At 33.7% G+C, this 24367-nt stretch overlaps 2 protein-coding genes across 2 annotated transcripts; one reads left to right on the forward strand and one right to left on the reverse strand.

Moving 5' to 3' along the window:
- Window positions 1-3794: 3794 nt before the first annotated feature.
- Window positions 3795-13785, reverse strand: LOC112523556. Its single transcript, XM_025133203.1, has 9 exons — window positions 13665-13785; window positions 10658-11008; window positions 9365-9398; window positions 8618-8845; window positions 8417-8506; window positions 7548-7613; window positions 6167-6258; window positions 5409-5456; window positions 3795-3982 (listed from the first exon to the last, which is right to left on the reverse strand). The coding sequence occupies exons 2-9, from the start codon at window positions 10981-10983 to the stop codon at window positions 3874-3876; spliced, it is 993 nt and encodes a 330-aa protein (XP_024988971.1). The 5' UTR covers window positions 10984-11008; window positions 13665-13785; the 3' UTR covers window positions 3795-3873.
- Window positions 13786-17022: 3237 nt separating this feature from the next.
- LOC112523367 (ubiquitin-40S ribosomal protein S27a-like) lies at window positions 17023-17636 on the forward strand. Its single transcript, XM_025132946.1, has one exon. The coding sequence runs from the start codon at window positions 17053-17055 to the stop codon at window positions 17512-17514; it is 462 nt and encodes a 153-aa protein (XP_024988714.1). The 5' UTR covers window positions 17023-17052; the 3' UTR covers window positions 17515-17636.
- Window positions 17637-24367: the final 6731 nt, after the last annotated feature.

A 24367-nucleotide genomic window follows, 5' to 3' on the forward strand; every position in this document is an offset into this window, starting at 1 on the left:
GGTTTGACTTGGTTCGGCCGGTTTGAGCGGTCCAACGGTTTTTTTGAACACCCCTACTTGTGATTTGGAGCTTTTAATTCAATGTCGGGCTGCTTTCACTCACTTGTTTTTTCATTCTTTTTATTTGTTTACTTTTTAATAATTTTATTAAAAAATAATATTTAAATAGTTAAGATGTGAATCTTGTTTGACAATAAAAAATATTTCTTAATGGTTCTAAAACCTTCTGAATGATTTTGTATTTTGGGTCTCGCTTAACCATTCAACATCCTAATTTTATTGTAAACAATTACCTAACAGTTATATTTTATTTTGCATTATATCATTCAGCAACTGTCAGACAGCCCCTAAATTATGTTTTTAGTCCCTAAAGTTTGTTAAAAAAATTATGATTTAAAAATTCCTGTTTTTATTTCTATAATTTGTAATTTATTGTTATTTTTTTTCCTTATGATTTATAATTTATTATTGCTTGGGTCCATGTGATTTACAATTCTTTATTGTTTTGGTGTATTGTACTTGAAGATATAAATTAGTTCAGGGATGAATATAGTAATAAATTGTAAATTATAGGAATAAAAATAATAATTTTTAAACCACAAAAATGTAAATTAAAATTATGGATGAAAATCATAATTTACTCTTTTTCCAATCACCAGTCTACTAAAATATATTTATAATTATTAATTTTGTATTTTTTAAAATAATATTTTTTCCACAAATTTTTGAAAAAGGAAAAAAAATATCCCACATATACAATAAAACCGTATCAACAGGGACGACTTTATTGGAAGGTTTTTTTTGCATTTAAATATTTTGATTATATTATAAAGACGATGGATTACGTAAGAAGAAAAATTAAGATGAAAAATGTAAGAAGAGATTTGGATCGTTGATCACCTTTAATTCCAAACCCATACATGAATGGCGCTTGATAGATGATTGATCTGGTGCATCTCATCCTAATGTGCATCTAACGTAGAGATCATTTTTTACCTTTCTCACTTTAACTCACCTGCCTACTGGAACCCCACCCATACTATAAAATAAGACAATACATATATATGATATATATAGAAAAGGGTTGAGGCTTTACATATTAGATAGCAAAATAGAAGTTTTGAAAGTACGTTACCCAAAATAATAATCAAATTAAAATACTTTACTTTTTATTAAAAAAACAATTAATCGAATATTTAGAGAAAACAATTCCTTAAGTTTCCAACGCAAACGGGTCCATCAGTTATCATTACAAGTTGTTGGTGATCCCATTTTGGTCCATATCTATTCTTTAAAGCCAAGAAAGTGAATATGTTGAGTAAATTTTTTTTTTATTGTGAAAAAACTAAGGGGGTGTTTGGTTCATGGAATTTGGTAGAAGTGGAAGAAATTAGAATGTCCAAATTCTTGACCAAATTCCAAATACCATGTTTAGTTCACATAATATATGTGAAGGAATCCTTCCAATTCCAACAAATTCCTTAAACCAAATTCCTTAGACCAAATTCCACCGCATATATCATGGATTTCAAATGTCATTCCGACAAATTTCTTTTGAATTCTAGAATTGTTTTTGAGGGAATCAGATTTCATGAAGGGATTTGGATTTGGAGGGATTTAGATTAGAAGAGATTTGAAATAATTGGTGTGTTTGGTTTGTAGAATTTGAAATGAAATTGGATTCCATTATCTATAAATAATTTATAAAAAAATCTAGAAATAATTGTAAAAATAATTAAATTGCATTTTTATTAATCGATTATTACAAAACAAATGTTTTTAACATTTTTTAACACCTTATTCCATAAAATCTTACGAAATCACGTGAAATTTCGAGCACTACCTACGAATTTCAAAATTATGTGTTTTTAGGATTTCAATTAAAATTACGTGATTTCAAATTTGGATAATCCAAAAAACCAAATATGAGATTGAAATGAATTTGAAATTCAAATCCTCCAAAATCCATTTAATTCATACAAATCAAACATGACTTAAATGAAGGGTCTATATTTTATATAGCACATTCTTTTAAAGAGAATGTAGGAGTGATATGTATAAAATTATGTAAGTCTAAAGAATTATCTAAAAATGATAATTATAACATCAGTATCAAATATTATCTGTTTTATCCATATTTTGACTCACGTTCTAAAACATATATGTTGGAGAAGGTAACCAATCTCTTATAAGGCGAAATTTGTTTTCCTCCCCAATAGTATGGGATCCCACAACTAGGGGTTGTGTTGGCAGTTGCTAAATTGTTTGGTGTAGAATGATTAAGTTGTCAGAATGATTAAGAGACTCTTATAATATAGTACAAAATGAAATATAAATGTTTGATAATTATTCATAATGAAATTAGGGTGCTGAATGGTTAAGGTAAGCACGAGATACAAAATTATTCAGAGGGTTTTAGAACCATTAAAAGACAGTTTTTTTTTTGCCAAACATAATTCACCTCTTAACAATTCAGATGTTGCCTCTTAATAAAACTATTAAAAAGTAAACAAACAACCCATAACATTTGAAGAAATTTTTTGAAGTTAAATGTAACTTCCTTTTAAAGTTTTTGGATTTTGATTATTGTGAGTAGTTTTAATTAATCTCTTGGAGGGGATGTACTAACCAAAAATTATTTCACTAATAAATATTTCAAGATATTTAATTATTAATTAAAAACTCTCATAAAATAATATAACAAATTAAATATTGTATTTTTTTTAGGAAAAAAAATAATCAATACCATCTTCATGCAGGATTTTGACAGAATCTAAATAAATTAAAATGATCAATTTTGTTTATCAAATTTAATTCAGGCGTTTGGTTTACCTATAAAATGAAATTGAATTCCACACATTCCACTATTTATGGATTTGGTCATTTCATCACAACTGAAAGAAATTCAATTCAATTTCATCCCATTTTTTCAAAAAAAAAAAAAAACAAAATTATCCCGTTCTTCCCTACTTGACTTACCTAGACCCATATGACCTCCCTCTGAACCACCATCGTTATGAATAACCACCGATCAACACCCTTTTGAACCATCGCTCCAACCACCACCCGATTTGAACCACCGTTGACCATCACCGATTTGAACCACAACCCATCACCACCGTTATAAAAGGAGTATTTTGTTCATTTATCGTTTATTCATTTCAATTGCGAAGCTATATTCTACCAACCAAATAGGCAGGTTCCGAATCATTTAACAAATTTCATTCCAACCAAACGCACAGTCAAATTTCTTCAACAGATTCCAATACTTCTGAAAACATTTTATAAACCAAACTCCCTCTTACTTGAACAACATTTGTTATAACTTGGCCAGGTGAAACAAACGTTTTTGACATGCTCCACATGTCATCTTCGATTCACGTTTTAAGCATGAGGAGAACCTCACCAAAATATAACCGAAATAATATAATTGGAAGTTGCTAAAATAGCCAAATCGATTGCGATAAAATAACAAGTTAAGATGAATTGGAATTAAAATCGGCAACTTTTTATCTGGGTCAAAACGAGTCATATCAAGTTAAACTGTCAACACTTTATTTGTTCACTTTTATGGGGTATCTAATTACAAATATTAAATAGTAATCAATGATAATTGAAAGTAAAAGAAATCTATATATATCTATAAAGCAGAATCATGATATGTTGACGTGGCATCTCCTCGACACGGGTCCCACTTGCATATAAGTAAGACCCATGAAATGAAATGAAATGAAAGTGTTTTTTTAGAATCATTCTCCAATTTATTGTAATAAACCATCAAGAACTTAAAAAAGAAAAATGATTACCACATGAAGAAAAAGGTGTAAGTTGATGGGCTTCACAACCAACAAAACAATTTCCCTATTTCTTACCTCATGCTACAAGATTTTGAGAAAATCTTGAGAAAAGCAACTGCTTCCACATAACTATGAGTGCAAAGATGCCAAATGCAGGGAGGTGAATTAATCCCACTCCAAGATACCTGCAAAGTATCATTGATCCCATCACTTAAAACCTTTATATAGCATGCTTTTGGTATGTGGACAGGACATGACAGGACTGGACTGGATGGAGGAGAGTGAGGTAGTCAGGTGAAAGAATTGTGGAAGGTTTTAGGGTTTTCATTTGACATGGGTAGTTTAGTAATTTACCAATCTTGTCACATGTCGTTGATTTTTGTTTCCCCTATCTTAGTGGGACAGGAAAAAGCGCTCTGGTCCTGTCAACTGTCATGTCGAGTCTAATGTCACCCCAAACATGACATGACCGAGTTTTTATGAAGGACCAGACTTAACCGCAAGGTACTAAGACGTGGCCCAAGTATTAAGGGCCAAGTCGTTTTGTGCGATCTCTAGTTGCAATATTTGTCATGACTACATCCAACTGGGCTGTTATCAACTGATTTGAGATTTTCTAATTTTGTACTGACCAGTGAATTTCTAGAGACAACATAATGGGCAGACAGCAGTGCTATTTAGCTCAATGACCACCTCCAGCTTTATAAAATGACACTATAGTATATTTCTAAGGGGCTGTTTGGTTGGTTTTCCATCAAGCCATGTATAGATAAAGCTGTTTGTGTGGACTAATCTGTATAGATCAAGAAGGTTTTTGTTTGAGATGGTTTTCTCATAGATGGAAGGAGTGTGTTTTTAATTGGGAGGGACAGATTTGGAAAAAAAAAAAAAACTTTAACTTTTTGCATAAAACTCCCCACTAGAAGCTTACCGAATAAGTCACTTTCTATATCATTAAGCCACTACCAAACAATCATGTATAGCTGACCGAATAAGCTGTGAGTCCCATTAAGCTCATTAAGCTGCTAACAAACACGCCCACGGTTTTTATCAGAGCAAGCTGTTTTAAACCCAGGCAGGTCATATGAAGGTCGTTGAGCTATACTTTTCCAAAAAATGACACCAAGTGTATTTCAAAGTTTTTACCGGATAAATTACCTTAAATGAGTTATAATAGAAGCATGACCTTCTAAAAAGAATTAGCTCAATGACCTTCGCTTGACTTGTCTGGTTCCAAACATCTTGTTCCCGTAAAAACTCTGAAGTTCATTATCTTGCAAGTATATTTAAGTATAAAACCTTAAATGATATTTTGATTAAATCAATGACCTTCTGATGAATATAAATCCATTTTTCTTTCAATAGGTCAGGAGGTTATGGATTTAATTAAAATCTCATTTTAGGTTATATACCTAAATGACCCCTTTAAATGAGATTTAAATTAATTCACGACCTCCTTATGAGTATGTAGTCATATTTTTCTTTAATAAGCCAGAAGGTCATGGATTCAGTTAAAATCTCAATGAAGGTTATATACCTAAATGACCCACCTTCGACTAGGTTTATACTTTATAGCAGAGGTATATAAAGTTCACATCGATAGATTCATACCAGATGGGAGCATATGGAGATGATAAGTCAAGGAAGGCATATGGCCACCTGCAATAACATGAACCAGCTACATATTAACTACATGAATCAATAAGGTATATATCTATAAAATCAGAGGACACTAGCTGGCTGTTAGGATGATGCCGGAGGCCCATGATTGGCCTAAAAGAGGCATCGCGCTTAAACGGCCATAACTTTTGCTTTCTGTTTCAGGCCCATGACCAGTCGATTCGAGGCCTAAAAACGCTGTTTAAGTATGTTTTTGGACACTTTTGTGTTTTTTGCTACTATTAACATTTTTTGTTTGGGCTTTTATGTTTGGCCCATAGTATTTTTTTCAGGCCTATTTTGTTTTTGCCTTCTCTGCTAGTGTAATTTGGATGGTTAGACTGGAAATTGAAGAACTTCCATTTTCTTCCCAGATTTTGAGTTCACATTGAAATCGAAATTGATGCCTAAGGTTTGGGTATTCGTGGAATCAACGGGTTTAATCTTTGTTTTCCTCATTATATGATGCATCATAGGATCAAAAATCACACACACACACAATAATAGCTGCAGGAACAGAAAACCGAACATGCAAAATTTGCATAGATATGTGTACTTTTCTTTCCAAATAAGGGTACCCATTCAGGAGTAAAATCCAATATTTTCTGGGAGATGGATCGATTGTTCTAATGCTTACAGGCTTCCAGATAGGCTATAAAATTGAATACATAATGATGACTACTATACATGAAAGGAAGTTTTAGGCTTACCACATTGATACACAAGCATGGAGAATCCATTGGAAGATGACAAATGTACATGTCCATAGAGCAAAGTATGCTAAACGGAAGAAGGGGAACCGCTGATAAAAATAAAACTCAAGATACTCAAGTTAGCAAGACAGTAACATAGAACTTGCAACGAAAAGTATGTACATATACACAGGATATGATATATATTTCTTATACAAGCACAAAGGCCGTTGGCAGTTTTACCCCTTCGGTGTTTTAGCGAAAAATGTTGACTGTCCGTTAGTTTCCATTATTACTACTTCTATAATATTATCATTTGTATGTTATCTTCATAGAAATCCTTTTGGTTCTTTGACAGAGTCCTGCATTTGATGTGGTAGTGTACAACTTAGGGGCTGTTTGGTTGGTTTTCCATTAAGGGGCTGTTTTTGTGGGTTATCCATTAAGTTTTGTATGGATAAAGTTGTCTCTGTGGATTAATCTGTCTGAATAGGTTGGGAGGGTTTCTGTTTGGGAGGGTTTTTTCATAGACGGAAGGAGCGTTCTCTTTAATTGGGAAGGGCAGGTTTGGAAAAAACTTAACTTTCTGCATAAAGCTCTCCTCAGAATCTTGCTGAATAAACCACTTCCTATATCATTAAGCCACTACCAAAAAGTCATGTATAGCATACCTAATAGGTTGTGAGTCCCATTAAGCTCATTAAGCTGCTAACAAGCATACTTTAAGTCCCAAATGGATAAAGTTGTCTGTGTGGATTAATCTGTCTGTATAGATTGGGAAGATTTTTGTTTGAGAATGTTTTTCATTGAAGGAAGGACATGTTTTTTAATTGGGAGGGGCAGGCTTAGAAAAAACTTGGCTTTATGCATAAAGCTCCACCCCAGAAACTTATTGAATAAGTCATTTTCTACATAATTAAGCCGCTATCAAACAATCATGTATAGCTGACCGAATAAGATGTTATCTTATCGGGTAACATTCTAGGCCATCAAAATGGATTGTTGGTCAATGTCTTTTACCCGGTAAGCGCTTACAATGTAAAAGCCTTCTCCCTCACTTACCAAGTAAGTTTCTCAGTCATTGTCATGCTCACCCGGTAAGGTAAGCGACACCTTGTAAGCGCTTATCCGGTAAGAGTTTAGTAAATGTTTGCATAAATTGTATCTATTGAGTTGCATTTTTCTCAGTTCATACTTTCATTATTTATAAAGTTTACTTCTTGCAGAATTTATTTATAGTTAGTTTCAAATGAAATACATAAAAACGACCAAGTGCAAGGCAAGTGCTTTTAAGATATTTTGATAAATAAATAAGACTTTTATATAATTGAGGACATCAAATGTTCTGTAATGTAATGTCAAAACTGAAAAATTGGTCCATGAAAGAATTGCAACTTACTAGACGATTTAGAATCACTTCAATGAGGAGGAGAACAGCGTTGATCGAATGCAAACTAACATTTAACTGTAACAAACAAGGATGAGATAACCCTCCAAATAATATAGAAACAAATAGATAATCAATCTATAAGTTTTATACAAAATGAATGCAGCACCAACATGAAGCTTAAAACATCCACAATGGAGCTTTTGAAGACTTTTTGGGAGAGCTTGTTAGCCACATCAGATTGTGAAAAAAGCAACTTCAAGAAAACACTTTTTGCATGTGACAGCCTAAGTTCTCAATAAGCTTGTGGGTCCCTTCTTTTTCTTGTTTTGCTTGCCACCTAAGTTTGTGGGTCCCACTTTTTTGGAAAAAAAAAAAACTTTAGGCTGCATTTGGTACAGGACAGGACCAAACTCACTGTCCCACGTTTTGTGCGACATGGTACAAGACAAAAACTCACCTTTTCCACACTTGGCGCGACATGGGACGGGGACAATGACAAGGACCAGGTGGGAGTGGGACAAAAAGCGTTTTTTTTTTGTTCCACCAAAATAGGTGGAATAATATGGGACAAGAATGACACAGAAATTAAGAAACTACTAATCTACCCTCATTTGATATAATCCTAATATGGTATTTGTTTTAATGGTCACACCGCCCATTGCCATTGTGGACACCCTTTTTTTGGAAGGGTGTCCCAGGCTATGCCCAAACTAATCCTAGCAAATTGTGACCGTAGGAGATCAACCCTAATAAACTCGGTGGCCACAATTGTTGTGGACGTCTGGAATTGAACCCAGGATAGATGAGATATTCCACTACATCCCCTGGGATTGTGGACGCTCTTGGTGGCAAAAAAAAGTGAACGAGTACAAACTTACAAAATTTAACTTGTAAGTTAAAGGAGTAAGAAATGGATAGATTATTAGCCAAAATACAGTATCTGTGAGCCCCACCGAACCTGCACATATCTGTTTATTGAGAAAGAAATTGAGAGAGTGAGCAAGTGAGAAGAAATTTAAAAAACGCTGCAACTTGGAAATATACAAACAGAAAAAGAACAGCTTTATTTGGAAACACGCCTGAAAGACTATTTGAAAGAAATATCCCCACGTGCCAGCAGTCTTGCGAACGTTAATTTCTTCATGCTTACTTGGTTCCGTGGGCAAGTGCTGAGAAGCCAAACTATGTTCTATTAAGGGAGCTGTGAAGGTGCCTTGTTCTGTGTCTAAACCCACACGATTGATGTTGTCATCACCAACTTCATTCCAATATTGGTAACACCCGTAAATGGAGAGTGAAGATGCAAGCTACAAATAATAGTTATGCATGAAATGTGTTATTCAATAGAAAACGAGTACGAAAAGATACACAATTTAGCAAACTGATAAACGTAGCAGATAAGTTTGATAGCCCGTACGGCATGATTGATTTCTTACTACTGCTTCAAAATTTAGGGGCTGTTTGGTTGGTTTTCCATTAAGTTTGGTATGGATAAAGTTGTCTGTGTGGATTAAGCTGTCTGTGTAGATTGCAAAGATTTTTTGTTTTGGAGTTTTTTCATAGATGGAAGGAGCATGTTTTGTAATTGGGAGGAGCATGTTTAGAAAAAACTTGGCTTTCTACATAAAGCTCCTCCCAAAAAGCTTATTGAATAAGTCACTTTCTATATCATTAAGTCACTACCAAACAGTAGAAAATAAATGAATATGATTATAAACTGGATTCCTATCAACTTTTTAGTCTTTCCTGGAAAAAGAAACAAAAATGTGCATATTATAACAATACAGTTTATAAAACTTATACATATGATTAGCAACATTGCATACCCCAAAATAGAAAGTGACCAAAGCAAATGTCCACCTATGCATCATCAAAAGAAAACAAGATGTTAATAAAATTGACATGTTAATCACGTAACATTACAACCTGCTGATTACTTATTGCAATTAGCAACTTCCACTGAAGTAGATACCTATGACAAATATCTTGACAGTTTATATGCTCTACATTTTTCATGCTTTTAGCAGGGTTCTAAAGCCTTGAAATCAGAAAATGAACCTGGTGAAAATAAGAAAATGACCCAAAAAACATACCATATGTGTAACATCACAGGCTAACCATACCAGATATTGTCTGCTTTGTCCACACACCTGGCCTCACGGTTTTAAATTGCGTCTGTTAGAGGAGGTATCTAGTCCCTTATAAGGCAACCTCTGTTCTCCTCCCCAACTGATGTGGGATTTACAATATGACTACTGAATATTATAGGTTTCACAACATGAAAAGGTACAAGGCCGGATGCAAAGGTACCCCATCTTGGGATGGAACCCTCACAAGCTACTAATTAGGGCGGAGCCTTGCAAGGCCACTAGGGATTTCCTGACTGTTCTCCAGGTCTCCTGGGATTAGTCAAGGTACGTGCAAGCTGGCCTAGACACCCATGGTTAACCAAAAAAAGGGGTAGGACACTTGAAATAATATATCGGCTTGTAACATTTTATAGTCGGTTAGCAGAATGGTAGTGGTTAGGCAATTTGTAGCCAACCCGGCATATAATAATATGAGAACATAAAAACTGCATATTAACATTAATAATAAATATATCATGGATGATCTTTGACACAGCAGTTCAAACTCAACATCCTACTCGCACTTCGCACTAAGGATGCATTTGGTTTGATGGAATGGTTTAGAGGATTTGGGTTTCGTGGAAGGATTTAGAATTGGAGGGATTTGGATATGTAAGGATTTGGAATCTTTGTATGTTTGGTTTGTAGGATTTGGAATGGAATAGAATTCCATTCTTTATAAATAATTATAAAAATAATTAAACTACCTTTTTACTGATTGATTATTACATAACAAATGTTTTTAACATATTTTAAAACATTATGGCATACAAATCCTACGAATTCCCCCGAAATACCGACTACCCCCACGGGATTTCAAAATCCTATGTTTGTGGGATTTCAAATCCAGGAAATCCTTCAAATCAAACATGGGATTGGAATGGAATTCAATTCCAAATCCAATCTGTTCCATTCCATCAAACCAAACGGGACCTAAAGGTCATGTTTAAATAAACAATGAAGCATAGAAGATCGAACAAATAAACTTACTGAGTGTAAAAGAAAAGCACTCTAGCTCCCCCAATCACTAAATTAGAGATGAGCAATGCCAATAGTATAGAGAAAGCAATTAATCGGTAAGCAAGTAGCCAACCAGGGTGCATTCCTTTCAAAGAGGTCCTCCAAGTTTCATCCTCATATAAAATCCCAATGGGTTCAATGTCTGCCTCATTATCTCGTTGGCGGCATCTCTTTTTATTGAACACTTCATATTTGAGTATTAATATCACAGCTGCTATGATAGCTATGAGGACCCATAGTGCACAAAGGAAGAACCTCCAATTCAACCAGTAACTCAGGGCTGTTGTATCAGCCATTTATGGTCGATACACTATGAGGCTCCTATACAAAAAAAAATATATGATTATATATTTTAGCTCATTGGGCCAGGTAACAAGTTACAGATGAAACATCCATATAATTTGTTTCCTGTTGTTACATTAACATGAAATTCACGTATATAACAATTTTCGTGACATGATATGATTAGCAAACCAGCTCATAGTAAATGCAGTGGCTGTTTGGTTGATTTTCCATTAAGTGCTGTATGAATAAAGTTGTTTGTGTATATTAATATGCCTGTATAGATTAAGTTTTTGTTTGGGATGGGTTTTTCATAGATGGAAGGAGCGTGTTTTTAAATTGGGAGGGACAGGTTTGGTAAAAACATGGCTTTCTGCATAAAACTTCCCACTAGAAGCTTACTGAATAAGCCACTTTCTATATCATTAAGCCACTACCAAACAGTCATAGTTATGTATAGCTGACCGAGTAAGTAGTGAGTCCCATTAAGCCTATTAAGCTGCTAAAAAACACATGCCAAGATTTCAAATGACACAAAGCTCTATCATAGGTTGTGTGAGGAAAATACTTTTATCCATGTTACGTTTCGAATATAAGAAAACTCTCGCATATTTCTATATTCTCCATTCTATAAAGAAGATAAAAGATATGCTATGAAGACTAAAAACCACATGACCATTTACAACCTATCAAGTGAAAATTATTCATAAATTTTACGAAATAGGATAAGTATATCAATTTAGTACTCCCTGTTTGAGGAGAAAAGGGGGGACTTTTTGGTTTTCTATCGACGTACATACTATTTCTCAAATGACTTTTGCTTAAAATCAACATGTTAGTGGTAGTTGCTAGGATTTTTACAGTAATTACATAATTCAGGTGATTTTCAATAGATCATCTCCAATGGAGTGACTTATAAGAACCTCCTTTTTGCACTTGTTTTAGTCGCGTCAGTGCCAACTAATTAAGAACTACCATAAAACTCCAAAATGGTAATGACCGAGGACATCTCCAATTGAGGTTCTTTTAAGAACCAACTTTTTGTACTTTTTCTTGCCACATCATTTCCATGTCATTAAATTAAAAAGCTACATAAAACTCCACAAAGGTAGTTCTTATAAGAACTTTTGTAGGCCTCATTTATTTTTTCAACATCAATAATTCTAAAAAACTATTAAAATGTCAAAAATGCATATATAAAACTATTAAAATGTCAGTTCACACAAACATCAATGTAAGAACCAAGGTTCTTGTACGAGAACCCAAAGGATGCAAGTGTCTTATAAGAACTCTCGCCAGTGGTAATTCTTGTAAGAACCTCCATTTTTTGCTTATGAGAACCTCTGATTGGAGATGCTCTAATAAGAACCCTTTTTTGTGGGTCCCGTGTATTATTTCAACATAAATATAATAAAATAAAAAACTAACAGAATGTCATTTCACACAAAATTCAAGGTAAGAACCTTTGACTCCGAAAATGTGGATGGCTCACTACACTTTTTGCTTATAAATTATATATTCTTCCGAATAGTTTTTTGACCACTTGGTAGCGTTGTAGGTGACTTGAAGTAATAAGGTTGTCATAGAAAGAAAGGTACCAAGGTTTGTTTGGCCTGTTTTGCATCATGAGGGAGTAAAGCACAATAAATAGCAACCAAAAAGGTGTTAAGACTTCCAACAGAAAATCAAAACCATGTCAATTTAGGATCTGAATAGCTTCTGCTTGATAGCAAAAGTCAAAATGAACCTCCATGGATGAGGCCTGAGGGAGTAGCATATCAGACATATAAATCAGTGAATCTCAACAGCTGTTTGCTTGGTTTTCCATTAAGTCATGTATCAATAAAACTGTATGTGTGGATTAATTTGTCTGTATAGATTGGAAAGGTTTTTGGTTGGGAGGGTTTCTCTTAGATGGATTGAGCGTTTCCTTTAATTGGGAGGGACATGTTTAGATAAAACTTGGTTTTCCGCATAAAGCTCCCCCTAAAAGCTTACAACAAGGACACAAGTTCCCCTTTGTTGAGTTGGTTTGCAAGGCTTTTCTTCCGCCACAGACCCGAGTTCGAATCCCGTCAATGCCTTTTTCGTAGGTTTTAGTTTTTAACTTTAGATTTATTATATTTCTGAACACAGGACCTCACATGTGAAAAGCAATGAAACTAACCAATAGACCAATAATGATTTTATTTAAAATATCCTTATATTTGTTTCTTATAGTCAAACGATATCACCATTTGAAAAAAAAAAAATTAGGTCCATCCCTGTTCTATATCATTAATTCACTACCAAACAATATATCATTAATTCACTACCAAACAATATGTACAGCTGACCAAATAAGTTGTGAATCATTAAGCTCATTAAGCTGCTAACAAACAGGCCATCAATTACCACCAACTATGAAAGTACATCATATAGCACAAACACACCAGAAAACCGCTGCGGAAGTGCGTGTTTATGTGTGTGCGATATCGAACAATAACACCATCAAGGTCAAATTGCAGTTCAACAAAATGAAATTGAAATCGAGTTTCAAATTGGAACAACTATATCATCGTAAAACAGAGATTGTAGATTAACAACCATACATAAGTGTAAACCTATATATTCACATAAAAAGCAACGAGAAATCATATAAACTTAAGAAAATATAATTATTCAAACAGAACTCAGGAATTGATTGCTTAGTTACTTGTATTTGTTCACGGAGACGGATCTATCATTGTTATCATATGCTCACCGGCCAGCAGCAAGAAGACCTTGGGATTTGAAGAAGAATGCCAGTTGAAAATTGCTGGTAGTTGGTACGCATATCAGAAAGAAAGGGTGCTCTACGAAATTTCAATTTGGACCCTTGAAGAAGCAACTACAAAATTACTCCCCCTTACAAAATGTGGTACTTTGCCAATTCTAAAGCATCTCTAATGGCAGGTTTTTATAACAACCTGTTTTTTGTATTTTTGTTTATCACATGAGTTTCATTTCATGACATTAAGAACCTAAAACTCCGTAACAGTAGTTCTTATAAGAATGAGTTTCACGTAAATTTTCAACATTAATTATAATTAATAAAGTAATTAAAATATATAAAAACTAACAAAAAAATCACTCCACGGTTAAAAAAATGGCCAAATGGGCCGGCCCGGGATCGATGAAGGACAGGGACCGGGACCGATTTGGGACCGAACCGTCTGGGACCGGTTACGATATTCCAACAAAAACAAGGTCTGGCCCGGCCAGAGACCGATTGCAAAGGCCCGCAGGACCAGCCCGATTTTTTATTTAAATTTCATTTATAAATTTATTTTTAAGTATATTTTTAAAATTAATTATAATGTATCTTTAAGTGTATTTTGATTGAAGACTAAGATGTATTTTTAAGTGTATTATGATAAAAACGTATTTTTTGGTGTATTTGGTTGATCTAATTAAATATTCTTAAGTATATGATTAACCAAATTCATTATAACAAAACACATATTTTTTAGTGTTTTTTATTGACCCAGTTATAATAAAGATGTATTTGTTTTAAGAATTTGATTGACCAAATTCTTCAAAGATATTCTTTATATGTTAAAAATCAATTTAAAAAATAAATTAATTAATAGGACCGATTTGGGTCTGACCCGGAACCGGGATCAATTCTCATAACTGAGCCTCATACACCTTAACCGGGCCCTCCCTTTTTGACCGGGACCGGTCCGAATTGTTACCGTTTCAATCCGGGACCGAGTTTTGGCCATGTCTACTCCACACCAATTCAAGATAAGAATCAAGGTTCTTGTACAATAACTCAAAAAATGTAAGGTTCTTATAAAAACCATCTTCAATGATGGTTCTTTTAAGAATCCACGTTTTTTGTTTATAAGAACTTTGTATACGTGTGTGTATGTGTGCGTGTGCGCTTTAATATGAGTTGTTTTTTAGTTTTCGGTATTACTTTTCACCCCATTAATTTGTGGTTCTTACAGCGATTTCCCTTTCGGAATTATACCCAACTATGAAGTTTCTTGTTTGGTTGTTAGCCTCTGGAGGATTGTACTCGTAAAAGAAAACGAATACGAAGGACAAAAAAGTTATAATGTTTTCCTATTGATAATTAAACATCAATAAAGGGGACATCGTAACATCTACTTGATGTTTGAGAAAAAGTTGTATTCAAGCCAAATTAGCAGATAAGATCCTTTTATGAGTCAGTAGACTATTGTTTGTAGCTTTTTGTCATAATTGCTTTTCTTATCTTTAGCAGGTTAATCAATTAACCTTATACGATGCCATGACGTATCCTAAGGAACCTTCAAATTTATAAACTTTAAACCTTGAAACATGCCATCGATTTTGATATGGCGTGAATCCTATATAGCAACATAGATGTCTGTCCATTCTTGATTGGATACTATCAGTGGCAGATATAGGATTTTTATTTAGTGGGGTCACATTTAAGGTAGACTAAAGGTCCGTAAAGTTGTCCGACGTGTTTTTAACATAATTACAACGTTTTGAGGGATTTTTATAGTTGTTTGGTTGATTTCGATTTCAAATGTCTTTTTTGATTTGTTTGATTGATTTCAATAGGATTTTTTTTCAATAAACTTTTTTGGAGTCGACCATGGTCGTTTAGGGTTGTGGGGTCTCTTGTAAAAATTTACTGGAGGGAACTAAGAGAAAAAGTTAAAAAAAGAAAACTACTTTTAACCCTCGTAATTTTGTTTTTTAATGGGGTCCCTTCCCCCCACTCCTTTCTAACTAAGTCCGCCACCGGATACTATGGCTTCTTATTGTTCTTCAAATAATGTAGCGCATGAAACTTGTTGGTTGAATTGTGCTTGTTGGACAGTGTTCAATATGTAATGAGTTAATTTTCTTGATAAATAAACATTTACTGCCTTACTATCGTTCTAAACGAAGCAAAACCGCAAAATTACGTATCTACGAGCCCTTTATAACATGCATAATTTAATGACAATGTTATATTGATGATTGAAATTCATTTTAATAGTAAAAAACAAAGTTTTATTTTATTAAAAGTTAAGATATCACTTAGAGGTCATTCATGAAGCACTTATTTGATAAGTGCTTATTGAGGGGTCGCTTACCTAGCTGAATGAGAACGAGAATCTCATTCGGTAAGTGAGAGACTCATACCCGTTTAACACTTAAGGGTTGTTTGTTTACCTCTTAATAGTTCATTAAGAGACATCATTTGAATCGTTAAGAGGTTAAGAAAAAAGTCTGTCTCTTAATGGTTCTAAAACCCTCATAATAATCTTGTATCACGAGCCTCCCTTAACCATTTAAGCGCCCTAATTTGTAAATAATTACCAAACAATTATATTTCATTTTGCACTATATCACGAGAATCTCTTAATCATCCTGACTACTTAATCATTATGCATAAACCATTCAGCAACTGTCAAACAACCCCTTAATAGGTAAGAGACAATAACCAACAATCCATTATAACGACAGATAATGTCACCCCTGATAGGATAAATGAGAGTGCCGATTCTTTCTAGTAAATTTTTATTTGATAAACATTTGGTAAACGAACTTTAAAGTAGCTAAATATTTTACTTATTTTCATATTTTTTAATTAATGAACAAGAAAATTGAGTAAAAAATCTACCAAGAAAAGATGATACATTTTTTCTAAAAATTAATGGGTCGTTTACCAAACGCTTACCTACAAGAGTCACAACCCTCGCTTACCTTATGGGGCCTGGTAACATTTCCATCAATCATAGACGTTTATAACCCAGTAAACACTTACCGGGTAAGTGTCATCACCCTTAATCCTTGTATTTTCTCTTACCGAGTAAAATTTTCGGCCTTTATTATGTTCACTCAGTAAGATTATTGAACCGGTAAACACTTACCAAGAGAAGTGTTTAGTAAACGAACCATAATTAAAAACAACTTTTCAAAAATGAAAATAAAAGAAGCATTTTTTATTAAAGCCCAGTTTTTGAGTTAAGCCCACATAAAGCCCATTCTATCATGGAAACCCTACTCCTATAAAATCTTTCGTTTTCCCTGCCTTCCAAACCCTAGTTTCTGAACCACACTCCAAATCGGCGAAAATGCAGATCTTCGTGAAAACCCTCACGGGTAAGACGATCACGTTGGAGGTTGAATCCTCCGACACGATCGACAACGTGAAGGCAAAGATCCAAGACAAGGAAGGCATCCCACCGGACCAACAGCGTCTCATCTTCGCCGGGAAACAGCTCGAAGACGGAAGAACCCTAGCCGACTACAACATCCAGAAGGAATCAACTCTTCACCTTGTCCTCCGCCTCCGTGGTGGCGCAAAGAAGCGCAAGAAGAAGACCTACACCAAGCCAAAGAAGATCAAGCACAAGCATAAGAAGGTGAAGTTGAGCGTGTTGCAGTTCTACAAGGTCGATGATTCGGGGAAGGTTCAGAGGCTCAGAAAGGAGTGCCCTAACGCCGAGTGCGGAGCTGGAACTTTCATGGCGAATCATTTCGATAGGCACTACTGTGGTAAGTGTGGACTTACCTATGTTTACCAGAAGCCGTGAGTTCTATTGAATTAGATTATTATCGAACTTCCTTTACATGTTATGGATTATGGTTTTGAATTTGGAAGCCTTGACTATGAGGCTGTTTTTTAATTGAAAATTTTGAATCCTTTAGTTAACTATTTCATCATGAATTATCCGTTATTCACAAAGATATGGTTATGAGAATACCTTAATTATATCATACATAAACATCTACCTTAATCACTATGTTTTTTGATCGATGAACATGAACACATGATCCACTTCATTGAGAATTTTAAAATCATTATGGTTTTTTGATACTCTGTTTATTGCTTTATTTGTAATTGGTTGTGCATTTTCATTGCAATTCAATTACTGATATGAACTGTTTACTTGAAAGGTATTTACCTTTGAATTATTGATGAACACTAATAGGATTGGTAGTCTTTTAGACACTTATTTGATAGATGTTTAGATGAAATGTCGATGAAAAGGGTGTATGCGATAGATGTCATTTGGGATTTTGGGTTGAATTTTCAAACATTTATCGATCAGGTAGAGTTTTGATTTTGGTTTTTTTCAATGCTTTTTTTGTGTATTTGAGTCTTCTTATTGATGGTTTTTAGAAGGATTCGGGCTTGCACAATTTAAATGATGATAGTTGATTTGCTTTCCTCTCCATTGCAAAACTTAGCACTTCTTTTTATCATATGTTTCATAGCCTGTGGATGGTGTTTGCTTTCTTTCATTATGATATGTTGAGGTTGGCTTTGGTCTAAATTATTTAGAGTCTTGATTGGTAATCAGGTATCCAATACCAATACCATCACTTGGGGGTTGTTTAAGTGGTTATTGGCAAGAATCACCAGTTCACCACCCTTATTTTGTCTTATCGGGTAACATTTTTGGCCATAAAAATAGATTGATATTAAGCTTATCTTACCTGATAAGCGCTAACCGGGTAAGTCTCTTCTCTCACTTACCTAGTAAGTTTCTCGGTCCCAGCCATACTCATGCGTGCTTACCTGGTAAGGTAAAGTAAGTGCTTACCCGGTAAGCATCAAATGACTCCTTGATGATATTTGGTAGAGGATAAAGTGTTTGGTGGTCTTTCTAGTCTTTGGGTCGGGTGCAATATACCATTACTTAGTAGTATCTGGTGCATTGTAGTTGTCATTCTTTTTCTTTCTGGAGCCTTTTTCTTCTTTATTGAGAGAATTCATTAGTTTTATTATTACAGTTCAAAAGTGGGATTTTTGATTTGTGGTAATGGTGTTGTAGGGTTTATATTTAATCTGAACGAATGTGTAGAGTTCCTTTACTCTTGATAGACATTTAAAATTATGGGTTTGGACCGATTAGACATGATTCACCTGGATGAGGTCACCAATCCAAAATTTCCACATCTTCCTAGGACGTTCAAAGTTATTATCATGATCAGTGAATTTGGTTGATTAGCGCAATCTAACATAGAATGCTGTTTATGTTCAACTTGACTTAGAAATCGAAAAGTTTCTGAGAAGAAACAGAGGAACATTGCTAGTTCAATGGATCTTCATTAGATATCGGTCAAAAGGAACATTGCTAGTTCAATGGTTTGGGATGTACTAATATCATCCAGTTTCAAAGCATACACAATCATCAAACTTAGGCCTCTAAGCGAACTGAACGAACACGAACGAAGGTTTGTTCATCTTCATTCGTTTAACTTAACCGAACAAAAGAACGAACACAAACAATGAACGATCAAAAATTTAATGTGTTAAACGAACATAAACGGACATTCTTAATTGAACACTGCTTTAAAGGGGTCACCATTGAACCCTTTGTGCGGGATCAAGCCACCGATTTAAGGAGAAAAATCAATTGGTGAGATGGAAGGGATATATATATATATATATATATATATATATATATATATATATATATATATAGAAAGAAACTGAAGAAAGAATTGGGGCTGTTTACGTAAAAACTTACCCGGTAAGCGTGTATATATATATATATATCTATATATATATATATAGGGTTTATTTCAAATACAACCTATCGCATTTGTACTTGTTTGCCAAGTGTTGTGTACTTGTTTGTTTGAGGCCCATCCCACATTGGCAGAAGTGGTTGGAGGGAATTCATCAATGTTATTAATTTTGTTTTGAATGCCGGTTCTTCATAATTTGTTATAGTTGATTATTATCAATTGTTAATACATTATATAATTGGTTCATGAACAGAAATGAGCATAAGTAATCAAACTTAAACGAATATAAATGAGCGAACATTCACGAACATGAATGAATGAGACATTTGTTCATGGTCGTTTGTTTAACTAAATAAATGAAAAAAAAAACTTGTTCATGTTCGTGCATTTATTAAATAAATGAACATAGATGAACTTTTCGTCAAACTGTTCACGTATATTTCACTGAACATTCGGTTCATTTACAACCCTAATTAAATGTATGGAATGACAATAGTGTCCCAAGATATCCACAAAAAAGGCCCAAGCCAGAAGCTTGGCATAGTCCTGGTCCTGGTGCAACAATTAAAGCCCGTTTCGGGATTTTTTTTTTTTTTTTTTAAATTAGCTCGGACAGGTTCAGGCTTTTTCTATTTGTGTTTTCGAAAAGAAGGGAAGAGAGAAACAAAAATTGTTTTTCATGTTCCTGAACAGGAGAGAAAGGAAAGAAAAACTGTCATTTTACCAATATTGTCTTTAAAAATATTTTCTTTAGAATAAAAGATCGGGTAGTTTGTCATTTTAATAATTTTCAAATAGTTCTAATTTATTTCCGTTCTTTTCATTCCCTTTCCTTCCATATTTGTAAGAAAGTTCTAAGACTTACGGGTCGTTTACCAAACGCTTACCAAGTAACATTACCTTATCGGATGAATATGATAAGGACTAAAAATTTTACCCGATAAGAGCGAGACAAGCATCAAGAATCTTACCCGGTAAGTGAGGGCGACAACTCTTACCGCGATAAGCGCTTACCGGGTAAATTGTTTCATGCGATGTCGTTTTGGTAGACCAAAATATTACCCAATAAATAAATAATAGTATTAAATTTTATTGATATGCACTTACTGATAAGTATTTGGCAAACGGCCCCCTACCTTTATTTTCCTTATATTTCTTTTTCTTTTTCTCCTAAAAAGTTTCATGAACATGATTTTTTTACTTTCCTTCCTAAAAATGTATCGAGAACATAACGTAAGATAGGGGAAGCCTTGAAAAGCCTGGTCTACCCTAAAAAAGCCTTGGTCTGGAAACCCCTTGATCATGCTCGTTTTTGGCTTTTTACAAAAACCTCAATTTTTTGCTTACTGAAAAAATGTTTGAAAGACTCGGGACCTTATACTCTGTCAACTTTTATTTTTTATTTGCATATGATGTTATAATATTTGGTTTTTGAAAAAAATGAAAATAAGACATTGTTTGTTTAAAAAAAAATGTTCTTGTCAGCTTTTTATGTTTGAATCATTAAGAGGCAGAGTTATTCAGACTGTTTTTTTTTCTTTCAAATTTCTAAAGACACTGGCTGTTTGGCAGTTGCTGAATGGTTTGGTGCAGAATGATTAATTGGTCAGAATGGTTAAGAGGACCATAATGGTTAAATGCTGAATGAAATAATGTTGTTTGGTAATTGTTCTCTGAATGACAGTAAATTATCATTTTAACCCTCATTCACATTAGGGATGCCACTTCGATCAGATGATATGAGTGCATTATTTGGGACAAAGGAAGCACCATATAGAGGAATTCCATACTTCTTACAGTTCTCCTCCATCACCTGACCAGACTTCAACCTTAAACACTTGTATGACCTAAATTAACAACAAACAGAGCAATTATCAACTGGAACTAGCTTCTATCAGTCAACCCGAATCTACATCATCAATCAATCTAAAAAAATATTGCAAGAATCGATTTGCAGAAACATTCAATTTACCTAATTGACGCTTGCTGAGAATCGATCGACTCTGAATGTTGAAATACTGGAGTCCAACTGTCCAAGTCAAGACAAATTGACCGAGGAACTTTGGGAGGAGATCGATTAAGGGAAATACCTGATTGTAGAAATCGTAACCCTACCGGAGACGGGGACGGAGATGGTGGAGGCTACCGGCTACCGGAGACGGGGACGGAGATGGTGGAGGCTACCGGCTACCGGAGACGGGGAAGGCGACTGTGGAATAGAAGCGACGTGCGTGAAGAGAGGGGTTGGGAAGAAGGGGTGGGAAGGGTAAACTTGGAAAAATAGAAGTCTGAATGGTTTAGTGAACCATTGGATGCAAAATGGTTAAGAGGGTTATGTAACCATTAAGAGGCTTGATTTTTTTTGCCAAACACTCCTTACCTCTTACCGATTAAGAGGTTGGCTCTTAATGTCACCATTAAGAGCCAAACAAACATCCCCTTATATCTTACCTTTCTCTTATCTATTAAGAGGTTAACCAACCTCTTATTTACCTCTCATTATTCTCTAAACTTGACGTTTTGCATAACATTCCCCTTAGAAATTTACTGAAGTCTGAATAAGTCACTTTCTACATCATCAAACCAAAATAATTTGAGTCTCATTAAGCTATTAATAAACAGGGTGTTAATATGTTATTATGTTTTACATGATTTATTCAACTATTAATCAAATATTTAAAATATATTATTTAACAAATATAAAATAAAATAAAATTTATTGAAACAAAATCATATTTACCATTAATTTATTGTAACCATTACAAACAGACATAGAAATAATTGATTTAAAACCAATAAAATAGGTTGTTATTGTAAACACACCAATTTCCCCCCCACATGACCACATTTATTTAGGTGGGCTGAATGGAAGTTGCTATTAGAAAGAAGCAAAGGCAAAGGTGGGAATATTGATTTGGACAAATGTTAATTGGTAGGAAACCTCACAACACAATTTAAGTATATATTATAATTATGTGGGGGTGGGTGTACATTACACACCAATTAATGGCCCACTTTCACCATTTATGGTATACCTTCTAATTCATCTCCATTTTCTTTACACCTTTAATAATGACATTCATTTCAATAAATTTGGCTAAGCCATCTCATGGTCCATTTTGGTTCCTAAATCAAATAATATATTATACATATACATACACACGTATATATGTGTGTGAAGCATCGTGTGACAAATATAGTTAAGATGAGAAGCGTAAGAAGAAATTTAAACTCTTTGTCACTTTTAATCTCATGTCTACCCATGAATTGAGCTTTTAAAAGGGAATTGATCTGGTGTGTCTCTGTGTACCTCATTAGTTTTGACATTCAATTAGGATTGATCCAATGGTGGAGATCTCTTTTTACGCTTCTCGCTATAACTTCTTTTCTCACCGGAACCCAACCCTATATATATTGTATATGTATATTAGGCGAATGATCGTATGGGAAAGAAAGTTAAAATGAGAAACATAAAAAAATTTGGACTCTAATCACCTTTAATCTCAAATCAATTCATGAATCTCAATTTTCTTTACAACTTTAATAATGATATTTATTTGAGTTTAATAGGCTTAAGCCATCTCATGGTCCGCTTTGGTTCCTAAATCAAATAATATATTCATACACACATATATATATATATATATATATATATATATATGTGTGTGTGTGTGTTTGTGTGTGTATGTATGCGAAAGATCGTGTGAGAAATGGAGTTAAAATGAAAAACGTAAAAAGGGATCTGAACGCTTGATCACTTTTAATCTTATGTCCACCCATGAATTGCGTTTAGAAAGGGATTGATCTTGTGCATCTCGATGCATCTCATTAATGTTGACATTCAATTAGGATTGATCAAATGCTGAAAATCTCTCCTTACGCTTCTCACTATAACTTTCTTTCTCATCGGAACACAACCCTATATATATATATATATTGTGTGTGTATATATATATATATATATACATATACATATATTAGGCGAATGATCGTGTGAAAAAAAGAGTTAAAGTGAAAAGCACAAAAAAGAACCTGGACCGTTGATCTCATTTAATCTCAAATTAATTCATGAATCTCGCTTAATATGAGGATTGATCTGGTAAATCTCGGTGCATCTCATCCTAATATATATCCAAAGATGGAGATCTTTTCTTACGATTTTCATCTTAACTATCTTTTCTTTGTCATTGAAACCCAACTCGTATATTTATTATAAGTCGTTTGTTTTGATAAACCATTAGAGGATGTTGTTTTTGAATTGACCAAATAAATTATTATATGTTTGTTGTCTAAATGGGATCTATCTTCTTCATACAAATTTTAATAGAGAAAATAAAAGTAGACCATTAATGTCAAATGTTAATATTTAATATTAATAAATTATTAAAGTTATGTGGAATATGTTGTTGCAACGTTATTTTTTCTTCTCTAATATTTACTCTAAAAAAGTATATGTATTCACGAAATAATTGCATTTTCTTTTTACTCAAAATCAAACCATATCTTATAAATTCTAAAAAAATCAATTCGCAAATGTCCTTTATGGTTTTTTTTTTGTTTTTTACTGAAAACCAAAATATCATCTATATAAACAACTACAAGACGTAAAAGAATCTCTCTTTATTATTAAAGGTTAAATAATCTTTTAATTAATTGTAAAATGTAATAATTTCATATGTTTTTTAAATTATATGTCTTATTTCATTAAGAACATTTATATTAGCACATAAAATGTATATAATATTATTGAGAATAATATAAACACCATGTAAATATTCAAACATCAGCAACCTTATAGAAAAAAAATGGTCAACTTTTTCTCCAAGATCATATGAAAATTTAACAGAGTAGAAAAAAAAGTCAACAATAAATAATTATTCTGTAAAAACTGAGGGGTTGTTCGACAGT

This window comes from Cynara cardunculus, assembly GCF_001531365.2.
Source record: "Cynara cardunculus var. scolymus isolate 2C chromosome LG 12, CcrdV1, whole genome shotgun sequence".
In the NCBI taxonomy this organism is placed as follows: Eukaryota; Viridiplantae; Streptophyta; class Magnoliopsida; order Asterales; family Asteraceae; genus Cynara; species Cynara cardunculus.

Excerpts from the sequence above, each read along its gene's own strand:
- LOC112523556 (XM_025133203.1), bottom strand. The coding sequence starts at position 10,983 with ATGGCTGATACAACAGCCCTGAGTTACTGGTTGAATTGGAGGTTCTTC. Across the intron at positions 8,846-9,364 it reads TGGTCACTTTCTATTTTGGG|CTTGCATCTTCACTCTCCAT; the intron begins GTATGCAATGTT and ends TATTATTTGTAG. Across the intron at positions 5,457-6,166 it reads CATGCTTGTGTATCAATGTG|GTGGCCATATGCCTTCCTTG; the intron begins GTAAGCCTAAAA and ends ATGTTATTGCAG.
- LOC112523367 (XM_025132946.1), top strand. The coding sequence starts at position 17,053 with ATGCAGATCTTCGTGAAAACCCTCACGGGTAAGACGATCACGTTGGAG.